At 38.6% G+C, this 25593-nt stretch overlaps 1 protein-coding gene across 1 annotated transcript; it reads left to right on the forward strand.

The window, feature by feature from the left end:
* Nucleotides 1-295: 295 nt before the first annotated feature.
* cog3 (component of oligomeric golgi complex 3) lies at nucleotides 296-17571 on the forward strand. The gene is made up of 23 exons (XM_086266698.1): nucleotides 296-502; nucleotides 746-892; nucleotides 993-1054; nucleotides 2885-3050; nucleotides 4090-4164; nucleotides 4485-4577; nucleotides 5578-5703; nucleotides 5805-5885; nucleotides 5972-6015; nucleotides 6137-6263; nucleotides 6896-6987; nucleotides 7260-7399; nucleotides 9422-9582; nucleotides 11463-11571; nucleotides 11664-11782; nucleotides 11887-11976; nucleotides 12591-12711; nucleotides 13011-13099; nucleotides 13225-13359; nucleotides 13799-13874; nucleotides 13984-14111; nucleotides 14596-14694; nucleotides 14861-17571. Exons 1-23 carry the CDS (start codon nucleotides 335-337, stop codon nucleotides 14888-14890), a joined length of 2478 nt encoding a protein of 825 aa, XP_086122824.1. The 5' UTR covers nucleotides 296-334; the 3' UTR covers nucleotides 14891-17571.
* Nucleotides 17572-25593: the final 8022 nt, after the last annotated feature.

The raw sequence follows: 25593 nt of genomic DNA on the forward strand, positions 1-25593 counted from the left end.
GTCAAATCCACATCTAAACCAGTTCAGGAGAATGTCTTTGGACTGTGGGCGGAAACTCATATGATAATATCTTCCATTGTACCATTTTGCTTAATAACTCGTTTTTTTAATACTGAAAAAATGTCATTTTGTAATTTAAAAAAATGAAGACAGAGAAGTTCTGTATATTATCCTTTTCATGCTTTTAAAATATATTTGCAAAAGTGTTTTAAGACACGGAGCGAAACTCACCATCGCAGTGGGATCACCGACCTCTTTATCAAGCCCCGCCCACACTCCCGGAACAGGAAGTACCAGCGCGTTGCTGCTGACGTTGGTGCTGTCTAATCTAACGATGGCGTCCACAGATCAGTCCCTCTTGGACTTAACAGATAAGGAAACCCGGGAGAAACTGTCGCTATGGGACCGCCGTGCCGATGCCACGGCTCCCCTCACGGAGAAACAGATGGACTCCGTCCTGGAGATCCGAGCCGCGGCCGAAAAGCTCTCTGTGCCCTCTGAGGTGAGCTGGAGCTCTGGACTCTGCTAGCTAGCTAGCAGTGCTGCTAACTTACTTTCTAAACGCAAGTGATGTCAAATAAAAGTCGAGGCTGCCACTGTATGACCTTAATTCCCCCTTTCATTACGTTACAAGTTAATTTATCTGGCATGTATGTATTTGTGCTTCACCACCTCGTCAACATGTCCAGGTAGTTAGCTTGAAATCAAGGAGCTTAGAAATAATGAGCCTTGTTTTGTTTTGCAGCTACCCATTGAAGACTTGTGTAGCTTGTCATCTAGATCCTTGCAGTCCCCTTTCACTGCGACTGTTCCCGATTCAACAGAAAACATCCTGCTCAAAGGATTTCAGATGCTCAACATGGAAAACAATAGAATAGAAACTGCACAACAGGTGTCTGACCCAGTCAGCTTTAAGCAGTTATGCACCCAATCAGATTTATCATACCTTAATAAGATGCATGGGTGTAATATAATTCCTTTTTTTTTTGTAGTTTTTTGCCTGGTTTGCCAAGCTGCAGGCAAACATGGGCCAGGACGAGAATGCAAAATACAGGTATGTAAATCTTATACTCCTCTGTAGTGTCATGCTGTGTGTAGGGCTGGATATTGATAAGATTATATACAAGTTATAGGCTGGATCCTTTACCAGTTGTCTAATTTATTCCTGATCAGCTTTCCAAAAAGATAGGCCTTAATAGGTCATGAATCAAGTTATGTATTAGTCTCAAGTGTACAGTACAAATAACCTCACTGAGGTTCGCATATGCTTCACTGCCATGTGTTTTTCATAAATTTTAATATTTGGTATTGCTCTGCTCCAGAACACCAGGCATTTTTTTGTTTTCAAACCAGCTCTTCATCTAAATAATCATCATTGCATGTCTAAAATCACAGTTTTAGTCACCCATCATGCTTGGATTGAATTTTCCCTAATATCGGTTTTCCATCACTTTTATATCAAGATGAAATCTTTTTGCTTGCTCATCGCTGACATAACCTAAATTTGGTGGAAAAAATTAGAGATGAAAATGTAAAACGTGCATCTTCAGTGAAATTCTGGCCCCCTACCCAGCATGTTGGCCATAAGCTCAGCGTTATTCTCTGCTCTGCAAAAATTCTGGACAATGTGCACCAGTGCTTCCAAAGCTGCAGATTCATTTGGTGTCATTTTTCTTTTTGAACTTGTCACCGAGTATCCGTTCAGTTTTCTATCCAGTCATTCTCGTTGTTGACTACTTGGAAAATAATAACTTAAAAAAAAGAACATATACATGAACCAGCAAGTGAAATTTGTAAAGGTGTTGGTGAAAGTGCTTGTTGAACAGTGTATCAGATGTTTGCATTCTGAATCAGAGAAACACATCAGCTTTGATTTAAAGGCATTATTAAACATGCATAATTCTATTTGCAAGGTTCAAGCTTTCTGTTCGGTCAGACAGTCAGATTTATGTTCACCAGTCATGTTTGAGAAGACATTTGCATGCAGCTTAATAGTTGGTGAGGGCAGCAAAAGAAGAAACGATTGAAATGAGATTTCTAACCATCGGAGATACTCCAACAGTTTTGTTTTTTAAAATCACTTTTTATAAAAGAACTCATTGGCATTTTTAAACAATGACTGGCAGACTGAACAGGAAGGTTTGACCCGGATATCCACTAACTCTGCGAAGGCCAGCAGACAATAGCCAGAGGTTTTCCAGATTGTGTGTGCGTTGACTGGGTGTTTGTTTAGAGGAGGACAAGGTCAAATTACATGTTTTTGAAAGAATAAATCAGAATCAAACATGATGCTCTGTGATGCATCCATCCTTCGTCTGCTTATCCAGTTGAGGGTCGTGGGGGGCTGGAGTCAATCCATCCTACTGTTAGAGGCAGGGTACACCGTGGATAGGTCATTAATCAGGTGTAACACACAGAGACAGATAGCCATTTAAGCTCACATTCACATCTACTGTCAGTTTAGAATCACTGGCCTAACGCCATGCGGGAGGAAGCTGGAATATCCAGAGAGAACCCATGCAGACAGATGTGTGACGGTGCTAAACACTGCATCACCATTCTCTCCCACCTCTGTGCTTTATAAAATGCACCATCATACACTACTCACTCAGTTTTCAGATCTCTTAATTGCAGCAAAGTTGTTTCAAGAGTAAAATGAATGAAGTAAGAAATGACAGCTCACAGTGTGCGCTGCTTTCACATATCATCAGGCATGCGCCGCTGTGTTAGTTTCACTCAGCCAAAAAAGTGCAACCATCAAGTGTCACCTTACTGTTGCTGTTGTCAAATCTTCTAAAGCATGAAGCCAATATTTAGCTTCAGTGCACTATGCTGTCAAAGTTGAATGAAAGGAAGCAAAAGATAATGTCTGCTTTCCACTTAGGAAAACCAGAGATGATCTAAACTGCTACCAGGAACACTGTGATGTTATACTAAAAGATGTCAACACAGCTCTTGAGCACTTGGATTCCCTTCAGAAACAGTACCTGTTTGTGTCCAATAAGACTGGCGCCCTACATGAGGCCTGTGAACAGCTTCTTAAAGAACAGGTGAGATGCGCACGGGCACATCAGACTGTGAGCACTTTCCTTTATTAAAATCAGAAGATCCCTGGTAATCAGAAATTGTATGTACTTTGATGCAATATAAAGCATATATAATTATTAAATAAAGCCATTTTTGGTGTCATTTTGTAAAGATTATTCTTATTTTAAGTTAATCAATATGTGCTTGAAATACTGATTTCCTGCTTTAATTCAAGTTGTTTTACAATAAAATTGTATTAACTGTTTATGAATTCAAGTCAAATTTATATGAAGTCCCCAGTTTTCAACATTAATTGAACACTCACAACTGCCTGAGAAGTAATTTCATGGAAAGATGAAGCCTGTTCCCTCGTTATTTCATGACAAATGAAGAAGATAAAAAAAGCTGTTTTAAATTTGTAATTAAAAGCTTTTCAAAGGAATATGAGGGTGTCAGAGAGATGATGATGATTCAAGGGAGGGAGATCATCGTTAGGATAAAAAACAAAACAAATGAACCTTCCAGAAAAATAACATCATCTTTGGAAGTGGTCAAATCAGCAAACTGGTGCATTCTTAAAGATAATGAATGCACTGGCCAGCTCAGCTATGCCAAAGAGCCTGAAAGACCACAGAGAACTAAGTGCGTGATGACAGAATTATTTCCATGATTAAGAAAAACTACTTCAAAATATCTAACCAAGTCAACAACACTCTTAAGGTGGTGGATGTATCATTGTCAAGGTCTACAAAGAAGAAAATGAAATTATGGACTATACCAAACCAGGGATGGTAATAATTGTTTCGCCGTTCTCTGAGGAATAAATTAGTACATTGTTGAGTCTGCTGTTAAATGTCTTATAAATGTGTTATAAACTCGAGCTTTTTGCTTTTTGTTCTTTTTTTTTTCCCCCCACAAGTGTTGGAGATTTGTGCTCAGGCTCGTAGAGACTGGACTGTTGTTAGAAGCTGAACTGAAATTATTAAGCTTCTTATAGCATGATTTTTATTATCTATTTTTGCTTGTTTTAACAATGGTGTTTTGTTTTCTCTCTGTTTGCAGGCAGAACTTGTTGACCTGGCAGAAAGCATACAGCAGAAACTGTCATATTTTAATGAGTTAGAAAACATAAACACGGTAGGCTGTGTCTGTTTGTTTGTTCGTTTGTTAAATGACTAAAACTATGCACTGAAATATGTTTAACTGGTTATTAGATATAGATTTTATTTTCGCACTCAGTTGCTGTAATTTTAAATAAGAAATTATTCTCAATTTTTACATCTTGAAAAATAAGACGAAGTAAAATCTGTAGTTTCTTGTTTTTTTTCTAGATATAGATTTAATTTTTACTGATCTGAAATTATGAATAACACACATAGCAGTGTTTACCAAAAACATTTTTTTTAAATTATAAAAAAGTATTAATTAATTAAAATCGAATGTCTTTGCCTTTGCAGAAACTGAACTCGCCAACCTTGTCTGTAAATAGTGAAGGTTTTATACCAATGCTGTCTAAGTTGGATGACTGCATTGAATATGTTTCATCACATGTAAGTACATTGTGCTGTCAGTTTTGCCTTTGAAGATCTCGTTTTACCTTTTTGTAGGAATATCAGGGATAGAGTAATCAGTAATCAGAAGGATGTGACATTTTTGTTGGAAGCGAATTTCCTTTTATGTAGTGAATGCACATTTACAGCGTGTGATGGAAAAGTTCTGTAAAAAGATCCATTAAAATCAAAAACATGCCCTATATTGTGTTAAAGGTCATATTCTTTTACACCTCTAAAGCATTTTTAGTGCAGATGGTATTTTTTACAACTTTTAGTGGAAGTCTTGTTATTGTCCCTTGCACTTGTGATCTGGATCTCTACCAGCGTGTCAAAACTGCAGACATTGTTGCTGGGAGACAAATCTCATGAGTGGTTCTGATGGTGAGGGAAAATTGTTTTGGTATACCTCCAAAAAAGTGCACTGTGAGCCATCCCGCCGTGCACAATACTTTAGATTGTTTCCTCAAAATGTTCTCCGTCAGACACCTCAGGATGTTACAGTAGAACTCGGCATTGATAAAATTTATGTTGAGCAATAAGCTGCCTTCAGGCTTGGACACTCAGGAGTCATCAACTTAAAAAAATGCTTGCTCATACCCAGAGATCCAGATGTCTTGATGAGCCTCCAGATGAAATCATGTTGAAACAGGAATTTGTGCTTCCTCTCTGTGTGAGTTTGAGGTCCAAAGTGAAATTGCAGAGTGCACAGTGCATGTGGTCAGAACAGGATTTACAGTCTAGAAATAGCACCATGGACACGACCAGCAAGGTGACCTTGAGCGCGTCAAATCTTTTGATTATCATGGAGGTGCTCTCAGAACACTTTAATCACACCTCATATGCTCAGTGTACATTTACAGTGAGTAATCGGGCACCGGTGAGTAATCAGGGATGTAGACAAGGGGGTGGGGATCAGGGAAACGCAGACCAAAATGATAACCTGTGATAACTCCAGAATGAATGATGTTTAACACTTGCTTATCTCTTTTCATTCCAGCCAAGTTTCAAGGACTATCCTGTTTATTTGGCCAAATTTAAACAATGTCTCTCTAAAGCTATGCATTTCATGAAGATTCACATTGTAAACACTATGCAAAACCTCACAAGCCAGTTAACAAAAAGGGTAAGTAAGCATTCTGTTTTTCTTTAGTGCTATTGACCACTGGTACACACACTGTATGCGTTTAGTGGAGTTTAATTTTGATTTCTTTTTGACTCCCACAGGATCCAATGGGTTTAACTAATGCAGACAACGCCTTTACCCTTTACTATGTAAAGTTCAGAGCAGCTTCACCAAAAGTTCGGGTGAGTTTAACGTTCTGTTGCCTGCTATTTATGCAGATCATAATTTTCTACAGTAAAAATCAAAATTTCTTTTTTCCCCTCTTCAGTCATTGATTGAACAGATAGAGCAGCGAGCAGAGAAGATTCCAGAGTGAGTATTTCTTTAGAAAAAGGCAGTAGTGGCAGCGGTAGCATTAACCTTTTATAAATGTATATTTTGTTATAGTTAATGTGCTAAATGAAGTCTTCTATATTTATATTTATGCAAACAGATACCATCAGCTTCTTGATGAAGTTCATCAGTGTTATCTTGATCAAAGAGAGCAGCTCTTAAGTCCCTGCATTACATCCACCATTACTGACTTGACCAGCCAGAACAGCAAAGACCACTGTGCTTTGGTAAGTCTACTTAAAGGCTGGAATGGCTCTTTAGATATAGTAAGGTGACATTTGAGTTTGCTAAGAATGGACAGCTTGGGGCCCTCTGGGATATTTTCTGCACTGTGTTGAAGCACAAAGCTGTGCACATTATAAATGACCTTAACTTGAAGTTGTGAACAGCAGGGGTCCAGAGATTTCTCCTGTTTTATTTAGAAGTGGATTGCTTTGGAGACTAGGTGTTGTCAGTGTATCCCTAGTCATCCATAACAGTGCTGATTATTACGCTTTGTGTCTGAAATTTTAATAGACCCAAAAATTGGCACAATAAAAGTAAAACTTTTTTCTTTTAGTCATCTCCAATTTCATACTTCCGACAAACCTGATCCAGTTTTGAAGCCTGCAAAGGTTCAGTATTTTGACACTATCATGGCATTTGAAGCACTTCTCTAATTGGCTTGATGGGGATGCTATAATTAAAGCATTTCATGCAACAGAACGTCATAACAGCCGCACCATCTGCTCAGGTTATGCATCTTGTTAATGACTGCTGTAATAGGTGGCTGTATCATTTATGTGTGTTTGCTTGTTTGAGGTGAAGCCAAAGTATTTGCAGGCAATACAGCATGTGATCATTATGTGTATTTGTACAGGTTCGCAGTGGCTGTGCCTTTATGGTTCACGTGTGTCAGGATGAACACCAGCTGTACAATGAGTTCTTCTCCAAACCTACACCTAAACTAGAGTGAGCGGTATTCACATTAGTGTTTAGTAGCTCATGCAGGAAATGTGTGTTTGTTTAAGGTGTGGCATTTTAAACAGAACAATAGGCATTTCCAGTTTTGCTTATTATGTGCAGTGTTATGACAGTTTGTATTGTAGTTTAAGGGCTTTTTTTGCATATTTAAATATTGAAATGCCATTACTTAAGTCTTTGATTCTGCCAATGGAAGCTTAGACAGAAAGTATTGCATATGTTTCTTACAATGCATTGAAACAGTTTTTAATATCTGACAGTGAGCTGCTGGAGAAGCTGTGTTTGTCCCTGTATGATGTCCTCCGGCCTCTGATAATTCACATCATCCACCTGGAAACCCTGTCTGAGCTCTGTAGCATCCTCAAGAATGAGATGTTGGAAGATCATGTTCAAAATAATGGTATGTTGGAACTTGGTTCCTTTTTCTTCTTTCTGTAGGCGATTATTTGACTTGCACAGTCATGAAGAGAAGTTAAAAAATAAATTCTGCCAGCTCATCAATATTTCTGACAGTCTTCTTCAGTGCCACATCTCATATCACAACATGTCAGCTGAGTTATTGTCAGGACTCTTTTTCAGCCACTGTTCTGTGTTGTTGATTGATAGACTTGTATCTTGTGGATCGATGTTTTTGTTGCATCACCCAATATTTCTTAAGCTAGAGTTCTTGTACTGCTTGGCTGAAATTCTCCCATAAAATTTAAAATTTCTTTCAAATAATTGCAAAGCCTCTTGGCTCCTGCTCAATCACACTCCACAGTTGGGATGAGGTTTTGATATTGGTGTGGAGTGCCTTTTTTCTGTCCTAATACAGCAGAAATGTTGTGCAGCACCGAGGCAAACTTGAGACATGTTTCTTTTTTTAAAAACTCTTGAGAGCAGTGGTATTTTTTTTTTGTAGTGTTCTTTCATTACCGTCATTTTCATTTACTGCTTTTCTTCTTATGGACATGTGATCAGAGACAAAGCGAGCTGTGAGTGAGGGTCCTTGGGTCCTTTTTCACATTGTGCTTTTGGCTTGATTTTTGCCAGACACCCACTCCTAGGTAGAGTAGCAACAGACCTGATTTTCTTCATTTTGTGGTGAGTTTGATAAACTCCCAGGTCTGCAAAATTCTGGGATAATTCTGGCTGGATTTGTAGAGTTGATTGATATTGTTTAGTTTCCTGACACCGACCCAGCTTTTAAACATAGTCAGCAAGTTTTCAATAGGGTTGAATTCAGGGCTTTTGGAAGGCCAATCCAGAAGCTCAAGTCTAGGCTGCTCTATCCATTCTGATCCCAGTTTTGATGTGTGTTTGGGATCATTGTCCTGTTGGAACACCCAACTTTGTCCAAGCTTCAGTCATCTAGCTTTTGATTTGAGGTGTGAAGTTGAAGTTTGAAACTTTCCAACTTGTATAAATCTATAATTCACTTTCTTAGATCATCACTGGGTTTCACTGGACCTTTCCATTTTGTTTCGGGGGTTTTTTGTTATATCTGTCAGCCCAGTGAGAAGTGTCAAATAAATTCTTTTTATAGTGTTAAAAAGAAACTGACAGTTATAGTCAGTCATGATCCCAAATAAGAAATTAATATCACTTGGCCTTGATAAGTTAAAAGACATTGTAGAACCTTCAGTACTACCTATTAAAAGACACTTATGTTTAGTTTTGAACCTGTGTGAATGACAGAAAATCCAAATAAAGGTGTTTGCTGTAAAATCACTCCACCCCACCTCCACCACACTTCAAAGAAATCAATAAAAGCCCCAAATAAATTACCATGAGAGTAATGCCCATGGTGAGAGTATGGAAACATCTGACCACAACTCTACATCCTGAACTTACTATATTAGTATTTTAAACTTTTTAATATTTGAAATATTAAAAACTATTTGACGTTTTAATATGAGCGCCTGCATCATTCCAGCTGCATACTGTGTATCTATCTTACAGACAATAATTAAAAGTATTAAAGATCCCCTTTAATGAAAATCCACATTGTTAAAAACGGTAAATTATTTTAAAATTACAAATTAGGTGCATTTATTAAATGAGATGTATTGTTCCTCACAGAGCTCGATTGTATTTGTTGCGCTATCGAGGCACTGCACATGGATGTGTAGGCGAACGGAGGCACAGCACACTTTCTCGAATGGATTAATGAATCATAGCAAATACATTTCAGAGCAATAATCAGCTATCGCTCCAATAAGTTTATCATCCCATGGAGGAGCTGCAAGAGAAGATAGGATTTATTTGAAGCTTATGGGGCAAAGAACAACTGATTTTCCCTTTGTGCGAGACCAACACATTTTAAATCTTTTTACATAATATTCAGGTTATAGTTCAGACCCTAAAGGGACTTGTATTTGTTGAATCTTTTCACAGCAAAGTAGTGGTTGAACTGTAAACTGACCTGCGTGCTTTCATGCAGCTGCTCAGCTGGGGGCCTTTGATGCCGTTGTGAAGCAGATGCTGGAGGACGTTCAGGAGAGGCTGGTCTATAGGACTCACATTTATATCCAGACCGATATCATAGGCTACAAACCAGCTCCAGGGGATCTGGCTTACCCTGAAAAACTGGAGATGATGGAGGTAAGGTTTTTATATGTTCCTTTTTAAGATCTCTGTTATGTAGTTTTGCAGGCAAGCTTTAAGGGATAATTTGGTTTGGTTCTTATTCAAAGGCAGTGGTCCAATCCAAATATGTGCCCTAAGACCTAAACAGTTCACCTAGTATGTGATTGAGTGTTAAAAGATGCAATTGCTCAAAATATTACGAGTAGGAGTAAATAAGACTTTTGACATGTCTTATTACTTTTGTAGTGACCAAACATGTTATATACTGTTGTTGGTTTGGGACTTTATACTTTTTTTGTCTTAAGAGTAAAGATACTTGAGAAATAACAATAACTTGAGGTTAAATTGGTTCCTTTGTGTTTGTATAACTTTGTCTAAATCTTCTGGAGCTCACCTAGTTGGTGCTTTGATGTCTGGGTAACATCTTGCTGAGTGGGGACTTTTTTTTTTAAACACAGTGCTAACCTTTGGCATAAAGCTAAATGTATCTCTCCCTATAATTTATGATATTTTTGCCACTTAATTTTCCATTAAAGGTCTATTTTTAAAAAGGTTTTGGTGGAACTGAAGTCATTATTAGTCATTAACCATCTGTGCCCTCCTCAAAACCACCAGTCAGAAACAGTCATTTCACCTTGCAGAACATAGGAGTTACCCTTTAAAACATCACAGCTGAGGCAGCTGTTTTAGCTGCTGATTGGAAAGGCCTGTCTAACAAAAAGAGGTGTAGAGGTGAAAGTATTCCTGAATACGGCATGCACTTTAACTGATACAATTTTTGGGTTAGCTGGCTGAAGCACATTTTGCTGCTGATGTCTTTCACAGCAGTAAAGTGCTTTTGCTTCCTTTTTTTTGTAGGGAATACGCTGTGAATGAGTTCCTCATACAACGTCCTTTCAAAGAACCAGAACTGTCATTCTAACTTATAAATTCTGTTATGTGCTGTGGTGTCATAGTATATACTTGTCCCTCTACATATGCTTTTTTTAAATAAATAAATACTGCTGTAATACTTTCAGCTTCTATGCAGTTAGCTGCTATGCAACCTCGATGTAATTAGTGCTGCAAAAATAGTATTTTCATATACTGTGTATGTATTTTATTTATTTCTTTTTTTATTGTTGATACACTAGTTTAAATTATATGTCAGTAGAAAGGAAAAGTGGTGATCACAAGCTCCCACGTAAGTGTTTTTTCATACGCACCATTAGCACTGTCTGCAGGTCCATGAAAATATATTTTAAGTGTGAATTTAAGCCTTAGAAAACTTAAGTTTCATGAATGTCTGAACGTGTTGTTAAATATGCCTTTGAATTGTTACTAATGTCTTAAAATCTTCTAATGTCTTGCATACATACACTTTCTCAAACTCACACATTCTCTGATATTTCCTCTGATATTTATGAGTCTTTTTGTCTCGCTTCTTTGACTTTTTAAGTTTTATTTTATGTTAAACTTTCAAAGACCCATAGATTTCTTCTGTAGAAGAGACATCTAACGCTTTCTGTCTGCAGCTTCATAATAAGTTTGAATGTTTTAAGCTGAATTATGCAAATTTATTACTGTGGAATTTCTTTGGTCTTGTGAATACTCAAATGCCGTTAGATATGCCTTTGAGTCCTAACTTTTATTTAATGACTTTTAAATGTTTTGCACCTACACTTTTTTTCCCCATTAACATCAGATCACCCTGATGTTCTTAGTATTTCTTAGATGTTTATCTGACTTCCTGTTTGTATACAAACTTGTTTTGCAAGTAAAATTTTATATTCATTTAGCCTTTTCGAAACCCGTGGGCCTCCCGTTGAAGCAAAAGTGGAAGAACATGACTTTCCAGAATCTTAAAATGTTCCTGCCTACCAACTCTCGCGTTTTACTTTCCCTGTCTTCAATAGAAAATTGCTCAGAGCTTGAAGGAAGAGCAGATGAAGCAGATGTCACAGGAGTCCGTTTTTTCTGATGTACAGCTTGACGATTCTAGTGGAAGAAGAAACAGCAGCGCTGGTCTGTGTTTCCAGATTGTGACACTAGCTTCCTGACAGTGTTTGGTGTTGCTGTCATTTATTGCCCAATGGCTTCTCCTCTTTTGAATATAGGCAAAGTAGAAGCATCTCGCCTCCAGACATCCGTCTCTCCTGCAGATCTGCATGGCATGTGGTACCCTACCGTCAGACGAACACTGGTTTGTCTGTCCAAGCTCTACAGATGTATTGATGTGAGTTCTTTGTGTTATTAGTTGTTGTTTTTTGTATGGAAACGTGTACAGCGTTTATTTTAACGCTTTTAAATTTCTTATTCGTGCATTTGGTCTTTTTCCAGAAAGCAGTCTTCCAGGGTTTATCTCAAGAAGCCTTATCTGCCTGCATCCAGTCCCTGCTTAAAGCTTCTGATATCATCCTTAAAAACAAGGTTGGCATGCAGCGTAGAGTATGCCTTTGTATTTCTTCTGAGCTTTTAAAATTGCATTTTTATTAAAAAAAATAGTCTGGAAAGTGCCTTTCTTTTTACGTAGTAAATAAGATGTGGTCCCCGCTAATGAAAAATTCCTTCAGGCTACAAGATCCTTAACTAAAGCAGCTGGGATGTCATTTAAAGTTTATTTTAATCGGTACTTTATTATGCTCCACAGAGTGTTCAGCAGACCATCCCTTATTTATGGGCTTCTCTCACCTTCAAATTTGCTGTCAATATCTGTGCTAACTGGCCCATTTCAACCTAACGCTTTAAATTAAAGCAGCAGCATCAGTCTCAGAGGACACATTCCCACCCCTTGTTGATGTCTTTTTCCAATGTTTTAGTTGCTAGTTGAGCAATAAATGATTTCAGATGCCTTTTTCCCCCCCTCACAGTAATATGTCTCTTTCTGGCTATGGTTAATCAGCAGTTATTAATTAGGCATATTCCCTTATCGTCACTGAGCCCATGCTTTTTATGTTCTCTGTAGTTTGGATAGTCATCAGATGTCCTTTTGTTCTTGGCTGCCTGCAGTGTGGATTTTACCGTGTGCCTTTTACGTTCTGTAGACACAAATAGATGGGCAACTTTTCCTGATCAAGCACCTGCTGATAATGCGTGAACAGATTGCCCCATTTCACACCGATTTTGCCATCAAGGAAATCTCACTGGACCTGAAAAAAACGCGAGGTAAGATAATTAAAGGTGGAGGGAACATTGACGTTCAGCTCCATAAAGCCACTCATTACATTTTCATGCTCATTAAGCAACTTGTGCCTATCACATGCACCGGTGGCAACAATTAATGTGGAAATTGTAATCCAACACTATAATGTACATTAACCAGTGGCACACAGGGCAGATTTGCTCCCCCATCACCCTTCTCATAGTCAGTAAAGTATTACATGTGGCCACTAGAGGGCAATCTAATTCTGCACCAGCACAGATTTAGCGTCTCTTCTGTTTTTTCTTCTTTTTTTTTGGTTAAGATGCTGCCTTCAAAATCCTGAACCCTAAGGCTGTTCCCAAATTCTTCCGACTTAACAGTCACAACGCCATACTTGAATTCCTGTTGGAGGTAGTGTTTTTTTTTCTTCACCTTTTTTGACTAAATATACCATACACTTTATGTACTTTGATAGCACCCTGCCTGAGGGAAATGCCACTTGATAGTCCTAAAGCCTTTTTCTCTGTGGCCCCCAGGGAACACCAGAGATAAAGGAGCACTACATTGACTCTAAGAAGGATGTGGACCGACACCTGAAGTTCAGCTGTGAGCAGTTTATTCAGCAGCAGACTCAGATCTTTGTGGGGAACCTTGAGGAGTTTCTCACCAAGGTAACTGTTAGAGCGAAGGCAGAGTTAGCCTCAGGCAGCAAAGGCTCATCCTGACCTTCATTTTTTTCAGCTTTTACCTTTTACAAACATTATTTGCTTATTCAGTGATCACTGAAGGTCTCGGTACTTAACTGACAAGCGAAGATAAAATGACAGTTTGGTTTTTTTTCTTCATCGAGAAAATCTAATTCAGCGTGTGTATATATGTGTTCTTGTGCTTTGTGTTCTTTAACTGCAATAATTCTACCAGGTAACACACTGCCTATGCCTTCTTTCTACCTACCAGACTCTGTTTTGTGCTATTATTTATGTAAATACCGCTGTGATTGAATTAGTTTAAATGGCAGCAGACCCTCTTGTGCTTGTTTTCTTACCATAAATGACACAATTTAAGCCTTTTCAAATTTTTATGTTTTACCTTGGCTGCGTCTGCTTTCAGGTTGCAGCTCTTAAAACTATGGCCATCCAAGGTGGTCCCACGTACAGTATGTCTCAGCAACCTTGGGCACAGCCAGGTAAGATTTGTCTCAGGAAATGCCATAAGCATCATACTGTAATTCATCAAAACCTGTATAGTAAATGCTAGAGGGCATGTCAGTGTTTTTTTTCTTTCTCTCTTTTCAGCAAAGATCAACGATATAGTGATGGCTACCTACCGCGTGATGAAGAGCAAGCTGCCAAGCACTTTACAGAGCATGTCCTTGTACTTGGCCAATAGAGACACAGAGTTCATCCTTTTCAAGCCTGTCCGGGTGGGTGGCAGCAAACCAAGGATATAGCATGTTACTACATGAGTCACTTTCTTTTTAAGCCATTGTTAAAGCTCGAGGAATCCAAGAATCCTTTAAGACTGTCTTTACAAAGCAGGGATATTATGCTCCCCAAGGTCCAATCAGCAGTTTTTAATAATATAAATAACACTGTATTTGCATGTATCATTTTTCGAGAGCTATAGAAAAAGGTCACGTTTGAAATCTACTTTTGGAATGACTCTTGTTTAAATTTTGGCTTTTAGATTGTGCCTTTAGCTGTAAATTGTTAGTGAGATTGAACTCTAATAGAGAAATCTTTGTGCTGCCTGTGTACTATTCGTCAAGGTGCCAGGTGAGGCTGAATGAGAGAGAAACAAAATTCAGCGGTTGACATGGAAACAAGATAGCGAGGGGACATAGGCCAGATGGAAATGCAGTTTTAATTTCCTTCCAGCACTCAGTAATAGGATGGCTTTTTCCACAGAATAACATCCAGCAGGTATTCCAAAGACTGCACGCTTTGCTTCAGGAGGAATACAGTGGAGAAGACCTTCAAATCATTGCATGTCCATCTATGGAGCAGGTACAGCACTGTGGGATTAGCACTGCCTAAAGGCATCTGACTTAGTTTTAATAACACTGCTGCAGCATCCAAAACTGCTGAAAGCAACTTGAGTGAAGAAACATTAAATAAGGTATATCAGCTAAGGCACGGTGAGCACTCATCATTTTTCACGGCTCTCTTTCAGATTAACCTGCTGCTGTCTGTGAATAAGTAATGTGGGGTGTAAGGATTCTGATTTAACTGCCTCTGGATAGTGATGGGCTGCTCCAGCGCCGGCCATGACCAGGAGCTTTGAGGTTGAGTGGGCGAGATGACCAGATGACTGCACCTGAGCTGCATGCTGGACCAGGAGAACTGAACCAACAGCAAAAAAAAGAAAAATCAGCACAGGGCCAAAGAATTTCCTATAGAAACTCAAGTAGCTACAAGTATGAAGGGGGTTCAGGTGAAGTCTACACACAAACTGGGAAGTGGAGATTATCCTGTGGGTTACTGAGTTGATCATTTTGTTTGACTAAAATTAAATGTGGTGTTGGGGGTTTTAAGGTTGCTTTGTTGTAGAACAAATCCACTTTGAAAAGGGCGGATTTGTGATTACAGTTGCATCTCTCTGTACACCAAATTGAATTTGCACACTCTGTGATGGTGGGGTGCAGGCAGCGGCGCTTCAGGTGCACGAATGGAGCCACTAAGCAGTCGCTCATCAGCGCAGGTAGCTAACAGCCAGTAAAAGGGGCTCACATTCAGAGCTCCCTTGAGTGGTTTGGAAGGGTAAGAGAAAATGCTGCAAAATGTTTTATTCATCTATTTTAAACTGTAAGAGTCTTTGTAACACAGTTAACAGAAATATGATGACCTGTAGTACGTGTGTCTCAGATCCAACAAAGTTTTCCCCTCTAATCAACGCAAAATCCAAGCAGCTGTTTTTTCACCTCCTTACAAATTGTTTTCTTATTTCTATTGCAAGTGTGTAAAGACAATGGAATGTTATGTTTTATACTTTTTCCTTTTATAACTAAGTTTATTAAAACAAATATACTTCTACTCTATCACAATAATAGACTGTTGGGAGCTGTGCCCTGCACATGACTTGTGGGTATGTTTCCTGCAAGGTAACAAAAGTAACAGGACATTATACATGTAACTTTTGCGTAGCTCTGTCCGATGTAAAATGATGTGTACAGTTATTATATTTAAGGACATTCTGATTTAAAAAAAAAAAAAAAAAAAAAAAAAAAAAAGGTTGATGATCTTCGGCTCGTTTTATAAAGCTCTTTGTCACTGAATTCAAATTCGGAGCACACTGCAGCTTTAGTCACTTCAAACAAATGAGAAACTGCCATTCAAGGACATCATCGGCTTTAGGGGGTCTTCTTGGCAGACCGTTGCTGTTTCACTGGCAGCTGCCGTCTTTCCATGTGAGAGATGAAGCTTTGCTGGGGCTTGACCTTCTGTGGACTGACAGGCTTTTGATAGGTGATGAGGGACTGGATGTTCTGGAGCAGGACATTGATCTCTGCACTCTTCTGCTGCAGATACCTCTGAAGCATGTCAGGCTCTGGCAGCATTAGACCTTTGCCTTGATTCAGCTGCGACAGCAAGGCAGTAGAAAGGAGAATCAATGCTTTGGTCTAAAATTAGGTTTGCTCTTCGTATCTTGTATTCCTGCAATTCCTAAAAAACTATAATAATAACACAAGCCACACTAACTTACTTTCAGTTTTGTCCAAACTTTACACTGACTTTATCAGTGTTTTGGATTGAATGCAGTTGTGTTGGGCAGAAGTGCTGTCACTGTGAAACACTACATGATGCTTATTGTCAAGACAGCTCCGGTGTTTTGCTTTTGTTTTGTTTTCCTTAAAATGTTTTGAGTTACTACAGTACGTTCCTCCACATGAAGTCAGATTTACCCTTATAAAGAGAAGCAGCGGCTGAACAATAAACCCCTCAGGGGTCTTACTGTCTCTTCCAGATCGTTTGTCATTTCCTTCTGCTGCCAAGTTTGTCAATAATTGAACAGTGAAACTTGAAATTCTTCAACAGAAACATGCTGAGAACAAAACAGAATTTAATTATATAGTAAAATGCTCATTTTATACCAATTACATTTCCACTATGAAGAAAAATAGGAAAAATATTATAGAACCAATTATAGCCATCTCCTTGGTAACCAGTAACCTGTCCTAAGTTGCTTCAGTGTGAAGCTGCTAATTTGTGGCTTTAGAGGATCACACATAGAAGACCATTCAGCTGTCAGAATAGCTGATTTTATATGTATTTATATAGTTAAGGCTGGTAATCAAAAGGATGTGCGATTGTTTGGTGAATCTCTGATCTTCAATTAGATATACACTAAAGACTCACATGAATTTTCTATCTGAAAATTTTTTTTTAAAATGTTTCGTAAGTGGTGCAACCCCTGATGAGCCAAATTTATTCATCAAAGAAGAACAAAATTAAAGGAACACACAGAAAACACATCAGATCTTAATGGGGAGAAAAAACAATATTGACTGGGTAATGTGTTAGGAACAAAAGGATGCCACATCATCTGATGGGAATGAAAATGAAAATGGGTGTGTTTGATTTCTACAGAGAGCAGAAATCAAACACACCCAAAAAATTCAAAGTGAAAAAACGATGTAGTAGTCTACTCCATGTTACAAAATGGAACTCAGTAGTTTGTATGGCCCCACATTCATTGTATGTGTATTGTGTGCATGCCTGACAGCGTCGGGACGTGCTCCTAAAGAGAAAACAGATGGTGTCTTGGGGGATCTCCTCCCAGGTCTGGACCAGGGGACCACTGAGCTCCTGGAGAGTCATTCCAGCTGCTGGATGGTAAAACATAATGTCACAGAGGTGCTTTGTGTTCTTTAGATTTTGCAAGCATGGATGCCAGTCAACAGTATCTAATCCTTTATCCAACTGGAACTTTCTCCATACTCTCTTCACATAAGACTGGGCTTTGTTATGCACTTGGAGAAACCCAGGACCTTCTGCACCAGGTTCTAAGCATATGGAGAATTTTTATACATGCAATCAGGACATAGAGGTCTATGCATCCCTCCAGCCATCACACTGGTCATGCTGATCGATATTACAGACAGCATAATGTTCTCCACGGCTTCCTTGGAGCCTTTCACGTCAGTCACATATTCAGGGTGAACCTGCTCTCATCTGTGAATAGCACAGGGTGCCAGTGGTGAACCTGCCAATTCTGGTATTCTATAGGAAATGCTAATTGGGCTCCACAGTGCTGGGCAGTGAGCACAGGAGCCACAAGAGGAGGTCAGGCCCTCAGGCCACCTTCATGAAGTCTGTTTCTCATTGTTTGGTCAGAGACATTTTGTGCCTCTGGCAGTGCTCACTTTGTTCCTCCTTGCACCAAAGACTGCTGATGGGTTAAGGAGCTAGAGTAACTGTCTTGTGGAATCTCCTCCATGGTTTTGGGATCGCTGGAAGTCACAACACAACCTTCTGGCAATGGTTCATATTGATGTGCGTTCTTGGAGGAGTTGGACCTGTGTGTGCTTCCTTTGCAGTGTCGAGGTAATCACCTCATGCATAGAAAGGTAATACAAAAATGTAATGTTGGAAGCCACCAGAATTGTTAGCAGTACTGACCTTTGATCTATCTACACCGCTGGGTCCCCATCAGCCACATTTTCTTCAGCAATAACTACCGCAGGCTTCAGGAAATCCTCTGATATCTCACAAGCTGCCTTCTTCACAGAAGCAGTCGTTATTTATTCATTCACTCATTTTTATTATCATTTGTTTGTTAGAGAGGCAGAGAAGAGCGTTTTGGTAAAAATCTAAGCGGAAATGTTTTTATTTTAAAGGCCACGAATCTGGATTGATGTTTTTTGAGCTCTTGTCTTTTAAGAGTAATTTCAAATGGTGCTTGATTTAAGATTTTATTTATCCAGGCAGACAAATCCAAATTATTCCAAAAGATAAACAAATGGAGGTGATTTAATTCTAATCTAACAATCATTGTTTGGTTAAAGCAGACTCAAACAGAACTTCTTGGGATACCTCATGTCTTTTAGTGAATTTGGATGGTTGGGTCACAGAGAATGACTGAGAGGACATGCTCACACCGCAAAAGCACTAAAATTTGACTTATTCAGCCTTGATAGCTTACTTCTGAACCTGAATCACAGGCTATTGGCATTGTAGCTTACATAAGAGTGCTCCAATCGAAAGCTGCCAAATCCAAATTCAAAACTTGGAGTAAACTCCAGATCTGCTTAATGTATCACTGAATAATGGGGGAACAGGCTTCACCTGGCTATAAAACTGTTAGTCAGTTGTCCGATCATCTTTGAGGCTCTGAAATAGTGCACGATGTATAAAAATGGTTGTCTTTTCTAAATGGCTAATGCATTTACTTAGGTTAAACCCGATGGATTAAAGCTGAAAGACTTATCCAACCCAGTTTACTGTGTGAAGCTCAACTGAGGCTCATTGTTAAGTCACAAATTCACTAGGTTCTAAACAAAGTAGTGCTCATATATCAGAATTGGATATTTGATGTTTTAAATTACCTCTGTTTGTTTGATATCCCCAGTAATCGTAACTCACTGCTGCACACAGTGACTTCTGTGAGCAAAATCACTTATTTTCACTTCAGTTTTTATTTATCATGAGCTGCACACACACACACTCACACACACACACATTCTTACCTCTTTTGGGTCATTGCTGTTGACTATCAGATCGCTGGTCACCGGGGGTTTCTTCAGCGGCTGGCAGCACTCACATCAAATGTTCAGCACGGTCTGCGGCAATGCCTCTGATCCACTTGACGTTGGGGGTCTGAAGACATTATTTGAATAGATGCTTTTCATTCTCTTCTCTCTGTCTTTGTCTCTAAAAGACACTGTCAGAAACACAGCATCTAAATATCCCAGCAGCTAATGAGGTATTCAAAGACAGGGTCGGAGACGGACACATTTTAAAACAAGCAAAAGCCCCTACAGGCAAGCTTTGATGCAAAAAAGAAAAAGAAAGAAATGCACACTAATTGCATGGTCCATAAATGAATTCACATTTATAGCAGGGGATGAAAACCAGCAGTTTAAAAGTAGTACTTTCTTGCATACCTTGTCCAGACTAGTTAGCAGCTCATTCGTTTCTCGTTGGCAGGCTGGAGGAGCTGGGGGAGTTTCCGTGCTGAGCAAATCCAACACTTCATTATCTGGGGATATCTCCACCTCAGATTTCGTGTTTTTAGGAACACTCTGAGGAGAAAAAAAAAAAACAAAGACACTTCATAATTTATTAAATTCTTTGAGGTCTTTAACTTGTGCTTCATGAATAAATCAAAACCGTGAAACTCGGTCTCTGGATACCATGTCATATCATCTTTCACAAGATAAAACTTACACTGTGACAAGGATAGACAAGGCTCTGAAAACCCACATTCAGTATTTCTTTGGCAATAGGAAAAAGATCTCTGAAAAACACAAAAAAGCCTCCGTGTATGCTAATTGTATCAATTCACCATTTATTTCTCGACTCTCCAGAAAAAAAGGGTGTTTTTAAATGTTGGTTTAATAGCATAAAACACTAGAATCTAGCTACACTAGGCAAATTAGACAATTCCTCGAGAGATTATTGTTGTAAACATTCTCCGTAGTATATATCCTGATTATAACCTTCCTTTTTGTACAAATGTTGATTTTTTTTTCTTCTTTCTTTTGTTGTCTCCATCTCACTTGATTTGCCTAGCGAGTCAGGTTTTTGCATCATTACTGTGATACTTTTGGAGATGCGCAGAGAAACCACAAAAAAAGGAAGAAGCAGACACAGAATGGACGGATAAAAACAATTTTCACCGCTAGTGTAAGCAATTGTGTCTATAAGACACCACAACAGGGAAAAAACTTTACCTCAAGTTCTTTAAATCCTACCTCATCTTCTGTTTGATCTCTCCTGTTCTCGCCACAGCCATTAGTGTACAGGACTGTGCACAGTATATGGTGTGGATAAAAGCAAAATCAAAAGCTTTACAGACTTTAGATGTTTAGAGTCTTATCCATCAAACAGGTACCATTAGCTTGGTATATTTGATTGGTTCCAAATTCATCCTGCTGCATGACAACAAGGCAAACACGCAGCCAGAGACATAAAAGACTATCGTCAGTGACAAGCAAAACAACGAAGCATGCAACAGATGGTATGATCCTCTCAGAAGTCTGATCTTAATATCTACTTAGTAGGAAAGAACACAAAGAAACTAAGCAACCGAGTCAGTCTGAGTGGGCCTACCGTCTTCAAAAACCATGTGCATATACAACTAAAGCACAACAACTGCATTATTCTTAAATTAAGATAATTAGTAGTGTCTTATGTGTAATTAAAAGCTAACATTTTAGTTAGAATACACTGCCTGGCATGTCAGTGTGTAAGATTTTTCTACAGTGATACATTTTTCATTTACAATTTCAGTGATTTGCACAGGATATGCCAGTTTCACTACATGCTGAACACTTTTCCAGTTATTTATATATACTGTATATTTAAATATAACATGTGATAGTATGGATCCAGTTTGTTGTGCATTTCCAATGACACTGAAAACCTTGTTAAATATACTTTACACTACTGTACTTAATCACGCTCATGCCAACAAAGCAGAGGAGGGAAGAGCCAAAAGAAAAAGACATTGCTACCAACATTTTTGCCTCAGCGCTGTGTTGTGTGTCATGATCCGTACAACTTGGACAAGTTAACACGACGTTATGGTCATGGTTAGTACATGCCATTTAAATCTCTGGGGAATGTGTTAATTGACAGTCTTCTTATGGGCCATTTTTATTAGCGGGAACAGGAGGTTGAGATGGACGTGGCAGAATTGATGATGCTGAGCTTTTCACTGGGAGTGACCTGGAGGGACAGGATTAGACATGGGTAGACCTGAGCTGTTCTTCTGACAATTTCCCTACAACTTGTCCTTCTGACAGCTCAGGTTGAGTGGATTGGTGACAAAGTAAGAGCGGTAATGTTGAGATGGGTTGGACATATGCAGAGGAGGGATAGTGGATATATTGGGCAAAGGCTGTTGAATATGGAGCTGCCAGCCAGGAGTAAAAGGGGACGAGCACAGAGAAGGTTTATGGATGTTGTGAGAGACGAAATGGCGATTTCTGGGGTGGCAGAAGAAAATGCTAGTGATAGCAGGAAATACAGGCAGAAGATCCACTGTGGCGACACCAAAAGGGAACAGCCGAAAGAAGAAATGGTCAAAATCAATCTTCAATTACTGAAAAAATAAGTTTCATTTTAACAGAGTGAAAAAAATGCAACGAATTTGAGACTCATCTATTTTCAGTGTACATTTACAGGAATGTTTTGACACAACATGTATGGTAGTATGGAGACTGAAAAGTTTATAGTTGCCTCACAATGTATGTATTGGGATGCTACGGACATGATTAATTTATGAAAGGATTTCTACAAGTTTGATTTTTATATGCTCTGCACAAAAAACAGCCATCCCTTATACCTTTCTAGAAAGACTCCTAGATAACAAATGAGATGAAAAAAATGTCAGAGAGGAACCTAAGTGGATAGCAATTATGATGAAAATAAAATCTTTAGTATTTTTTTGTTTATTAACTTTAAAGAAATTGCACAAGACTGGCAAGTATGACCTATTAAGAATTAATTCAGACTGACTCACTACAGCTGGGCAGACAGAGCAAGAGTGCATGCAGTTTAACCATTTCATATAAATTAGAAATAGCATACAGAATGTGAAAAAAATAGTATTGCGATGTGTCCGGCTGAATGGTAACGTATTAGCAGTCAACAATTTATTGCAAGATGACCGGTTGTTATCTGTTATGTTTAAAAGATTTCGTATAAATGGCGAATAATTCATAGAGCTAGGAAGAACGAGGAAAGACAGAATGGACTGTGTTTACCATTTAATGTGTGTGTGTGTGTGTGTGTGTGTGTGTGTGTAGCTGCTGATCAAATCTTTTACAATCTGAATGCAACCGTGAATGACTTTGCATCATATTATTCAAACAAATCTGAAATAATGCAATGCTGTAAAACGCCATCGCTGCCATAAAAGAGGCGAGCTTTTTGCCAATTCTGTATTTCTCTCTTAATTTACATCGGCCTTTATCTTTCCGGGTCACTTCTCCTTCTCCATTTGTTTGTTAAACCACTGCATCTGGGGAAGGAAAATGTAATGTGGCTTAATGTGGTGCAGATTTGCAGAGTGGTGGAACTTGCAGGTCTGCATCAGGCCAAGCAGAAAGTAAGTCTCTGTGCTTGTCATTTGGAACACTGTGCTCTGGCTTTTTATGATTCTTTAGAAACGAAAGACAAAAAATGCTTCATTAAAATCAAAATGACACATTATCCCTTTTCAAATTTATTTTTCTTTTCTTTACAACTAATGATTATCATGAATGGCTGCTCTGATATACTGCGTGGTTTATAATGGAGGCTCCCGCTGTATATTTTTCACGTATAAGAGCGGCATATCAAATCATCGCAAGCACAGTTTGTAGTGCATAAATTTACCATTAACAACTTTAAGCTTTGACCTCAGATGAAGCTTAATATTTCCATGATGTGCGAAGGTGAAATAGGTTACGTGCATTTTTAGGGGGATATGCACACACACAAACTGATGTGCAGCCCAAGAGTGAAGGTGAGAAGCTTGAAGGGAAGGTTGCATACTTGTGGATAAAAATACAGCCAATTCCTGCACCTCCTCAGATCTCCGGTCTCACCAAAGCAGAGACCTCTACCAGGGGTCAGATTCAACCTTTAAACATACCACAGAGATTAGTGAGGCAGCTGGTCCAAAGGTCTTTAAAGAAACCTATCAAAAAAACTGCAGGTTTGAATTGGTTTTCAACATTAATTTTATATTTGGTTAAAAGGAATAGTTTTACATTTTGGAGATCGCACTTCTCCTCTAATAAAATAAATTAGATGAAAGCTTAGGTAATCTTTTACTGAGGTCATATACCAGACTATTTATGTGGGAGGAAGTTTTACTACATTTGGAGACAGGAGGCAAGTTGCAACTAGTATTTTACTGAGATGAGCTAAGAAGCTGCATATTTGCTATAAAGACAGGAGAGTGGTATCCATCTGCACATCTTCTTCTAATTCTCCACCACAAAGCAAATATGTTTCTTAAAATGTCAAACCATTACCTCAAGGCCTCATTTTTAGAAAGCCCTCTGTTTAAATCCATTTCATAACCCTTATAGAGTAACAATTACCATATCATTCCACTGGGATGATAGCATGTGGAACAGCTTTTATTTTGCAAAAATGCCTTTGATGCTGGGCGCTACGTCCTTTCTACCAGGATTATGTAAGTGAAGTCAGCAGCTTCTGCGGAAGATATTATAATGGCTGCTTTCCCAGAAGGACAGCTTTGTCTATTAAGGATCATTAACACTGTGCAAACCTTTTATCAAAGGGAACAAATGTAGTCTCTCATTTGTACTTTGACCTTGTCCTTGATCGTCCACTTTCAGCACTGCTTAAAAGGATGCAAAACATTATCCGTTCCATTCACGCATAAGGTCAGAAAACATTTCCCACTTTTGTGGAACTTCTTAATTAGCCTGCCTCCTTTAGCTGTGACACGAAGCCAAATAAACACAATCGGCTCAACACTTTGGTCTGCCCTCCTTTTCCGAAGCGTACAGAGCTTTTTGAATTCTGCAGTGATGTCCTTTTTTTTTCTTCTCAATTTTGCCACAGATGATCAAACACATATGCTTTAAGATGGAACACAACAACAGCAATGTCATTACAAATGCATGAGCATACCTTTGGATCATCATCATCTGTCTGTTCTTGTAGACACAATGTAAACATGCTAGTAGTAATTTTTGTTTTTAAATATTACCCCAGGGATGAGGCTCATCAATGATCTTTTTTGACATCCATTTGAAGAGTTTGTTTGATCTTAATACAACCTTAAGAAACAAAGGATACTATCTATGTATTCGTATCATCTCCATGGGAAGCATAAAAGACCACATGCTTAATATTGCTGTAATTTATCTTGAGAAGTCTCGAGGTTGCATACATAATTATACCTTTGTACAAGTCTTGGGTTTTCTATGGAGCTTCAAATGTTTCAGCCTACTTAAAAAAAAATACAAAAAAATCTGCAGATAGGGGGAAATAGTACTCTAGTGTTGCCAGAAAACTGTACCAATTAGAATTATTAAGGAACCTTTCAGGTCTAGTGTTGCTAAGTGCAGGGCCAAATGAGTAGGGTTTAATGTAGTCCAGCTAAATCTGTGTGGACCTGGCAACAATCTGTTACATCTTATCATATTGCGAGTTTGGAGCTACTAAGTGCCAATTTCTTTCTCAGATAGATTCTAATGGGAAGGAAATTGCAAGAACTACAATTAATTCTATAGATAATGCTTTCAAAGCTTCTTAAACAGTTTTACCTCTCCCTATGTCCTACATTCCTATGGCCTATAATTTCATGATCAAATTGGTTGGTTCTGGTAGTTGGGTAAACACTGATGTCTTTTTTTTAAATTAAATGTTTTTAAATGACTGCTTCAGTATCCCAAAAGGACTTTACATATGATTTTTACTTACAACAGCTGAACACAAATAGTGGCGATAGCAATCCATACCAAAACAAAAAAAATATGCGGAAGAAGACAATTTGCCAGCTACACAATTCAAGCTTCTCCACTAAATAAATATTAGTAAACTCGACTAATAGAACCAAAATAGGACTGCCAAAAACAGCACTGCCAGAAACTCCCAAATTAACTAATAATTAATAAACAACAATGAAAAAGCAACTGAGGGATAACACTGTTGATGGACTTAAGGGAGAAAGAGAAAGAGAGAGTGAACCTTGCCCACCTTCATGCACCAGCTTCTCTG

Source organism: Aulonocara sp. 'chitande type north' Nkhata Bay, linkage group LG16 (genome assembly GCF_057382095.1).
Source record: "Aulonocara sp. 'chitande type north' Nkhata Bay isolate Kocher_YH1m ecotype deep benthic linkage group LG16, A_spYH_male_GT1.1, whole genome shotgun sequence".
Taxonomy (NCBI): domain Eukaryota; kingdom Metazoa; phylum Chordata; class Actinopteri; order Cichliformes; family Cichlidae; genus Aulonocara; species Aulonocara sp. 'chitande type north' Nkhata Bay.

What these genes read in the sequence shown, in the direction of transcription:
- cog3 (XM_086266698.1), top strand. Translation starts at nt 335, where the DNA reads ATGGCGTCCACAGATCAGTCCCTCTTGGACTTAACAGATAAGGAAACC. An exon ending in AACAGCTTCTTAAAGAACAG is followed by an intron (nt 3,051 to 4,089) that starts GTGAGATGCGCA and finishes CTCTGTTTGCAG; the next exon opens with GCAGAACTTGTTGACCTGGC. An exon ending in AGATCATGTTCAAAATAATG is followed by an intron (nt 7,400 to 9,421) that starts GTATGTTGGAAC and finishes GCTTTCATGCAG; the next exon opens with CTGCTCAGCTGGGGGCCTTT.